Source organism: Pseudoliparis swirei, chromosome 17 (genome assembly GCF_029220125.1).
Source record: "Pseudoliparis swirei isolate HS2019 ecotype Mariana Trench chromosome 17, NWPU_hadal_v1, whole genome shotgun sequence".
Classification (NCBI taxonomy): domain Eukaryota; kingdom Metazoa; phylum Chordata; class Actinopteri; order Perciformes; family Liparidae; genus Pseudoliparis; species Pseudoliparis swirei.
Window position 1 is genome coordinate 2,013,214 of NC_079404.1, and position 7,041 is coordinate 2,020,254.

Below are 7,041 nucleotides of genomic sequence, written 5' to 3' on the forward strand. Positions count from 1 at the left end.
TTTGAAGTCAACTCATTATAATTATACAAACAAAAACTAATCTGATCATCATAGAATACCTCTTAAAACCTGTAAATATCTGACACTCAGTCAGTGATAGAAACATCTGAAAAAAATTATATATTATATTATTATATTTTATTTGTATTTACTTTAATAGATGTTGTATAGTTGTTGGTGTTGCAGTGGCTGTCTGAACTGCGGTGATGGAGCCTTTGTTAAGGTGGGACATGGTCTGCAGTGAGAAAGTGAGAATGTTGTTTGATCCCCCCCCCCCCACACACACACACAATGCAGTATAGGTAACCTTTGACCCAGACAATAGAAGAAACAACCGCCCATAAACCCGCAGGGTGCACATGTATGACCTGTTGTCTCCAAACCTCCATCACTCACGTGATCGCGCATTAACCGGCGGGGCCGCCGATCGGGGTTCGCGGGCCGCACACAGGACCCCAGACTCTCTGGAGCCGGACCGTGGTGACGTGTGAACTCATCAAGCCGGCGGCTTAATTAGGACTAATTGTTGTCCGTGATCTTCCCGTTAGCCGACGTTTGAAGTGCAGAGAGGGAGAGGGGGGGGGGCGTGGGGGGGTAACAGCGCATATGAAAGGCTCAGCATGGTCGGTCTTTGAAAAATAAAACTTTCTTCGAGGCTCAATGAGAATGTTTTTTCTCTGATTTCTTTATATGTGTCCTCTTATCTCTTAGATGATGGTGATGAGAGCTCCACACAATGGCGTGTGAGAGTGGAACTCCTCCCCTCCTCTCCCGAGATAAGATGAAAGAGAGGATGATCCTTCACGGACTGATCCTGAGATCGAGATAACATCGTCACCATTATCTTGGAGACATCCGGTGTGGCTGCATTGTGTGTATGAAGGCAAAGTCCAGAGCAGCAGTATAGAAGATACACTTTATTCCATCATAAATATTATAATTTTTGTTATATATATATAAATATATACACAAATTACATATATCCAATATAATAAAAACAAATCACACATCACATAAAACAACTCTGGATTGCACTTTGGATTCTAAGTGTTTCGGTGGGTAAAGTCTGTCTGCTTGATCTTCAGTAGAAATGTGGGCTGCGGACCATGAGATGAGGAGGAGGAGGAGGGTGGAGGTGGTGGAGGTGCTGCTGGGGGCGCAGCTGCTGCTGGAGGACCAGCTGCGGGGAGGGGGCCGGGTAGAAGGCCGCTCCGTGGTACTGGTGACCCGGGGCCAGAGACTGGAACAACACCGGGGGGAGTTGGGGAGCCAGGTAGTCCTGGAATTCCCGTTTCAGCTTCATCCTCCTGTTCTGGAACCAGGTCCTCACCTGAGAGCACAGCATAGACATACGGTTAGTATCCACATGTCCGGAGTCATCAGCGGGACCCGTCATGCTTCACACCGGGAGTCTCCTCTCACCTGCGTCTCGGTGAGGCTCAGCCTCTGCGCCGTCTTCACTCTCTCTCCGCCGTCCAGGTACTTGTGCTTGTTGAAGATCTTCTCCAGCTTGCTGATCTGCTCCGGGCTGAACTTCGTGCGCACGCGGCGCTGCGCCGCGTCTTTCTCCGCGTCGCTGCCCTCGTCCACGGAGAGGCACCCGGAGGAGGAAGAGGAGGAGGCGGCCTCGCTCTCATACCCGGAGGAGTAGCCGCTCATTTCTGAAACTGGAGACACAAAGAAGAAGAAAAGAAGGCTGGTTAGGGAATCTGCTGCTGGCGCGTAAAAAGACGTAAAGGTGAAACCGTTGCGGGAGACATTCACTCACCCGGAGAGGCGCAGCTCGGCGGGTGGAAGGAGGAGTGGAGGCCGGAGTCCTGTCGGCTGCTCTCCGCATGAGGTGATGCTTTGGGCTTCGGCTGCAGGTACCCCTTGCCAAAGCTCGGCGGGCGCGGCTGCACCATGCACGGCATGTGGGGCCTGCAGGCCGGCAAGGAGTCCACGCATGCGGCTCCGCGCGCCTCGGCCGGCGCGGTGTCGCGGTGGCTCTGCGCCAACCAGTCCGCGGAGAAGTATTTCAACATGTTCCCGGTGCTGCTCAGTGAGCTGTACCGTCACCAAATGTCAGAGCAAGTGTGTGTGCGCGCGCGCGTGTGTGTGTGGCTGCAGCAGCTATCTGCCCCCGATGCTCCCCTGGGCCAGGGGGGTCAGCTTTTATAGCGCCCTGGTCATTTGCATATGTAGAGGCCCTTGTTAACGCCCGATCGATCCCGATGATTAGGGGTTAATGGCTCGTTATTGAAGTCTTTACATATCCTGTGAGTGTGTGAAGACCTGGCGCCGCCGTGTCTGTGAGAACCCGCCTGAGCTCATACATGAGTCCGCCCCGACCGAAACCCGAGGGGGCTGCGGCGCGGCGCGCGGCGTAGACAGCGGAGGGTCGGGTGGACTTCTTTACTCTCCTCGTTCTAGACAATAAACCCGAACCTGTGCACGACGGATCGAATGTGTCGGACCATCTGCATGAGAATGACCGGAGAGCATCAGAGACGTCGGGCGGGATGTGCTCTCCACTCTGGAGCTTGACTTGATGCTCATGTGTGATATTATTGTTCCACATCACAGGAGCTGGACTCACAACCATATAACGTTACTTATGTATGTTAAGCTTGTACAGTTGAAACACTTTCCTCTCACACTAGCTGATCATTATCATTAATACATCATTATTATGGGTTATTCTGCACTTTCAGTTTTTGTTGGTACAATTTTGATGATGGAGTTCTTTAAGAAAAATAATGTGGTTATTTATTTAACATAAATAAGGAATACGACTTCCACAGCACACGAATATGACACCCACATGTGTGTGTGTGTGTGTGTGTGTGTGTTTGGTTCTACGGGTTATTTCTGGAAGGTATTGGGGGGGGGGGGTACACATCATATCGGCGACCTCTGCATTACACACGGGGGACTCGATCTTTGGTCGGTGGTGTATTCCATGTACTTCTGCTTTATGAAATGGAGAGAGAGTGGAGGGGAGGGGGGGGGGGGCAGTGTTGCCAGGTCCGCGGTTTTCCCGCGAAATTGGGCTACTTTTGAAGTGTTGCCGCGGGTTGAATTTTTTGTCCGCTGGTTCGGGTAGACCTATTTTGCATGCAAATTACATGAATATCTTTAAATAAAAAGCCATATTTTAAATGAAATAATTTATTTATACCCAAATCCTACCGTAAACTGCTTTTAATGCTGGCATACTAAACATTTGGTGTTACTTTGTAGATATTACAATACATTTGGCAATGATAGCAATGCTGTTGGACTTTAAAAGCAGTGTATATGGTTTGGCACGGGCATATCTTGAGTTCTGATATTGGGCTAGTTTTTGGGCTGGTTTTGATTGGCCATTGGGCCGGTTTTGTCACACAGACCTGGCAACCCTGGGGGGGGGGGGGGGGACCCGTCAGACCAGTCAGACCCGTCAGACCCCTCTGGATGGCTCTTGTATTGACCTGGTCTCCGACACCCCGGGGCGCGCATGGCGCCGGCGACCCGGCCGCAGCGTTTGGCACAGGCGCTTCAAACATTGCGGATCAAAGGAATTACAGTAGCAACACAATTACGGCTGATTGTCGGGCCGTTCACATGCAAATACCCCAAAACAAGCTGCGAGGAAGCTCGGGGGGTGGAGGGGGGAGAGGGGGGGGGGGAACAAACAAGCCCGCGCATAAGGAGACGCGGTAATCCTTTAATTGGCTCGCGCGCACAGAGGTGTATTTCAATATGGATACCTCTCATCGGCCCTGGACGTGGACTGGCCGTCATGGAGCCACATTAGAACCCGTCCGTCCCTCGTTCTGTTGCGTGAGGCCTCTGCGTGCCGCAGCTCGGGGGCAGTTGGCGCTAAACTGATCGTTTAGTTCTCCGACCAGAGCGCGCGAGAGGCCGGGGCCGGGCCGCCGCCTCCTTTATCGGGGATCTGCCGCGGCGGAGGCGGCAGCCCTCTCCTCTCTCTCTCTGGAGCTCTTTATCCCGGAGGCTTTGAAGAGGAGTCCCGATGCGGGGAGACAATACAACAGACGACAGAGAGCGCGCGGGACGTCGCGTCCCACTGCGACCACTTCCTCAGCCCGGCCCGACGGGCTCTCTCTCTGTCCCGGGACACTGTATTCTAATGTAGACTAAAGCCTGGATTTAAAACGATAGAGATACAACTATGAGCTGTACCCCCCCCCCCCCCCCCTCTAACTCACAGTAATAAATAAAATCAACACATGTGGGAAGTTGTAGGTTATTCATGAACATTGGAGCCTCCAGTGGTTCAGTCATTAAAGTTAAAGCAGCAAAACCTCCAGAAATAACCACGAAGTACAACATCCTGAAAGTATTGTTTTGATTTTCTTAAAGTACTTTTAAAAACACTCTTTGGTCCCTGAGTCAGCTTTGTTTATATATTTAACTTACTGATGCAATAACTAACATAAATATATTATATATATATTATTTATATGTTACAGTTATTGCATTGTAACTTAAATATTCAAGTAAAGTGACTAACATTGTGAGAATCTCATATTAATCCATTAATTGTAGTCGATGGTGCATCAGAAGTCTGCTTAACATACAGAGAACGGTTCTGTTGGGAGAATATTGACTGTTTGCAACCTGCAACCGGCAACATGTAACCTGAGAGAGAGAGAAGGGGAGAGAGAGAGAGAAGGGGAGAGAGAGAGAGAGGAGAGAGAGGGAGAGAGAGAGAGAGGGAGAGGGAGAGAGAGAGAGAGGGAGAGGGAGAGAGAGAGAGAGAGGGAGAGGAACATAGAAAATAGTCTGAACATGCTTCCTCAAAGCGACCTGTTGCACTCTGACATGTCATTATGCTCCATCATTTCCTCCGTGGCGGCGAGGCGTTGTCATGACAGCCGCCGTGTGTCGCCCCAACGACACATAAAGCAACGCGTCGTCACCTTCCTGTGGCATACCTGCAAACTTGTCACCTTTCGGTGAAATTCACCGTTTTGAACTCAAAATAGGTCATCCACGTGAATCGTGGAGATCCGAAGTTTTTTTGTTTTGTTGGGGGGGGGGGGGGTCACCTGGCCCGCTGCCGTTGAGATTGCAGTGAGACGCGGAGAAAAGTGTGAAGTGGTGCTCTTCGCAATAAAACATCTTTGATGGGGCGTGTCGCGTCTCGGCCAATCAGCGTTCAGATGTCTTCAGCGTTTGGGGGTTCAGGTTAGCTTGAATGTTAGCCCGCTACATCTGCTGCTGTCACGCTGCACGGTGTAGCGATGCTAACAAAGTACCCGTACGTTAAACACCATGTGATTTAGCATATTTTTAGTATCGATACTTCATTAAGAGAGCGATCAGAGCGCACGCGCTGCTCCGTGTCGAGCTGTCTGCGCACACTGCGCTGCGCAGCTCACAGCGAGAGAAGAGGCGCAGCTTTAGAGACTTCGGCTTAACAAATACAAAGATGCCAGAAGTGAAATGTTTCAGTCTGTAAAGTTGTGTAACTCTCCAGCTGCTCATCCTGATGAACTGTGGATCATCTGGTCAGAGACTAACGGCCTCATAGTGTATAATCAATGCTATGATGGAACCATGTAGTTTCATTCATATCTGGCTGTATGAATACTCATATTACTGTCATTTGTTAAGTGTTGAAAAAGTTGGTAAAAAGTGAACCATACAGATGTTTTATTTATTACTATTATAGATAAATATACCAGTCTCGTATTTATGGTACCATATTGTTTTTATGGTATTGTATTGAATTCTGGTATCGGGTATCATGATATTTATGGCAGGTATGTAATATGTAATAGAAGTTATAATATGAGTATCGTGACAAACAGGTAGAGACAACAGATTCAGAGAAAAGTCCATGAGGACTGTTCAGGCCAAAAAATAGGAAGTTGGCTCATGAATGACTTTAACCATATTATATATAATGACAATGTATATTTGTTATTACTATCATTATAGGGCTGAGTCAGAGCGGAGGACCTTTTGTTCTTAAACTGTTTATTATCATTATTTAGATTTGTGGTCAGAACAATAAAATGACTGTAGTTGTGGTTCTAAAAGCTTTGAGGCTTCAAACAACGTGGATGTGGTGACAAAAAAAAAGTCACTGTACCCCCCCCCCCCCCCCCGTTGTCACCTTTTTCACCCCTCATGAGTTTGCAGGTATGTGTGGAATGCTCACGCAGAATGAGTTCTTCGCGGGGGTGATCCGGCCTCCATGCGGGCCACGCAGGAGGCCACAGGCGACGTTATGAACAACGGTTAGAATACGTCAGAAAGGACTCATTGGAAAGAGGCCTTCACCCGGTTCAGCCGGTCCTGGATCCTCCTGGCCGCCGCTCGCTCGGCGGCGGCGGCCAGGAGGCGGATGTCGGCGGCGGCGAGCCGGGCGATGCGGCGCCGAAGGTAGGCCCGCAGCTCCCGGTCCGGCCTGTAGGGGTACGCCGGCTCCTGGAAGGCGTGGACCTGACTCAGCACCTTCGCGATGCTCCTGGAGGAGAACAGACGGGTCGGTGATCGCGGCGTGGACCGAGGTTTCCTTCCAGTTCCGTCCCGATTCGGAGAGCGCCGGGAGAACCGCGGCTCCGCCCCCCCCGCCCGACCTCCCGACCCCCGGCATCTGGCTCACGGCCGCTCGCCGCGCGGCATCTGGCCCGAGAGCTTCTTTCCCAATCAAAACCGAATCCCACGGGCGCCGTCTGGCTCGGCGCCGACGAGACGATTCCCAACAGCTTGAGCCGCCGCCGTCCGACCGCCACGCGCCGCGACCCCCGCAAGCTGGTCGGCCATATTGGAGCGAAGGGAAAGGACAAAGATGGATCCTCCTGGAGGAGGTGGTTGTGGGGGGGGGGGGGGTTAAATATTTATTCATTTGCCCTGTTACACACATTTATAAACACACACACGCACACAAAGACACACAGACACAAACGCACACACACATACATATAGACACACACACACACACACACATATAGACACACACACACCTGCACAGCTCGTAGTTCCTCCAGGATGTCGCACACCTTGGGAGACACAAGTTTCCAGGCCTGTTGGCCAGAAGGGAAA

At 50.7% G+C, this 7,041-nt stretch overlaps 2 protein-coding genes across 7 annotated transcripts in view; both read right to left on the reverse strand.

Moving 5' to 3' along the window:
* Window positions 1–1,000: 1,000 nt before the first annotated feature.
* LOC130207304 (homeobox protein vent1-like) lies at window positions 1,001–2,824 on the reverse strand. The gene is made up of 3 exons (XM_056435827.1): window positions 1,769–2,824; window positions 1,423–1,667; window positions 1,001–1,330 (listed from the first exon to the last, which is right to left on the reverse strand). Exons 1-3 carry the CDS (start codon window positions 2,022–2,024, stop codon window positions 1,082–1,084), a joined length of 750 nt encoding a protein of 249 aa, XP_056291802.1. The 5' UTR covers window positions 2,025–2,824; the 3' UTR covers window positions 1,001–1,081.
* Window positions 2,825–4,730: 1,906 nt separating this feature from the next.
* The window catches only part of LOC130206783 (uncharacterized), a 5,980-nt gene continuing 3,669 nt past the window's right edge, over window positions 4,731–7,041 (reverse strand). For 4 of the 6 annotated variants that reach the window (XM_056434908.1, XM_056434909.1, XM_056434906.1 and 1 more), the window contains 3 exons: window positions 6,963–7,022; window positions 6,576–6,797; window positions 4,731–6,463 (listed from right to left, as the gene is read on the reverse strand). In XM_056434908.1, the coding sequence (XP_056290883.1) occupies window positions 6,245–6,463; window positions 6,576–6,797; window positions 6,963–7,022 (501 nt within the window). In that variant the 3' untranslated portion in view covers window positions 4,731–6,244. Of the gene's footprint in view, window positions 6,798–6,962; window positions 7,023–7,041 lie in introns of all 6 variants that reach the window. The other 2 variants (XM_056434911.1, XM_056434907.1) reach the window with 2 other exon arrangements.

What these genes read in the sequence shown, in the direction of transcription:
- LOC130207304 (XM_056435827.1), bottom strand. Translation starts at nt 2,024, where the DNA reads ATGTTGAAATACTTCTCCGCGGACTGGTTGGCGCAGAGCCACCGCGAC. An exon ending in GCCGAGCTGCGCCTCTCCGG is followed by an intron (nt 1,668 to 1,768) that starts GTGAGTGAATGT and finishes TTGTGTCTCCAG; the next exon opens with TTTCAGAAATGAGCGGCTAC. An exon ending in TGAGCCTCACCGAGACGCAG is followed by an intron (nt 1,331 to 1,422) that starts GTGAGAGGAGAC and finishes CTGTGCTCTCAG; the next exon opens with GTGAGGACCTGGTTCCAGAA.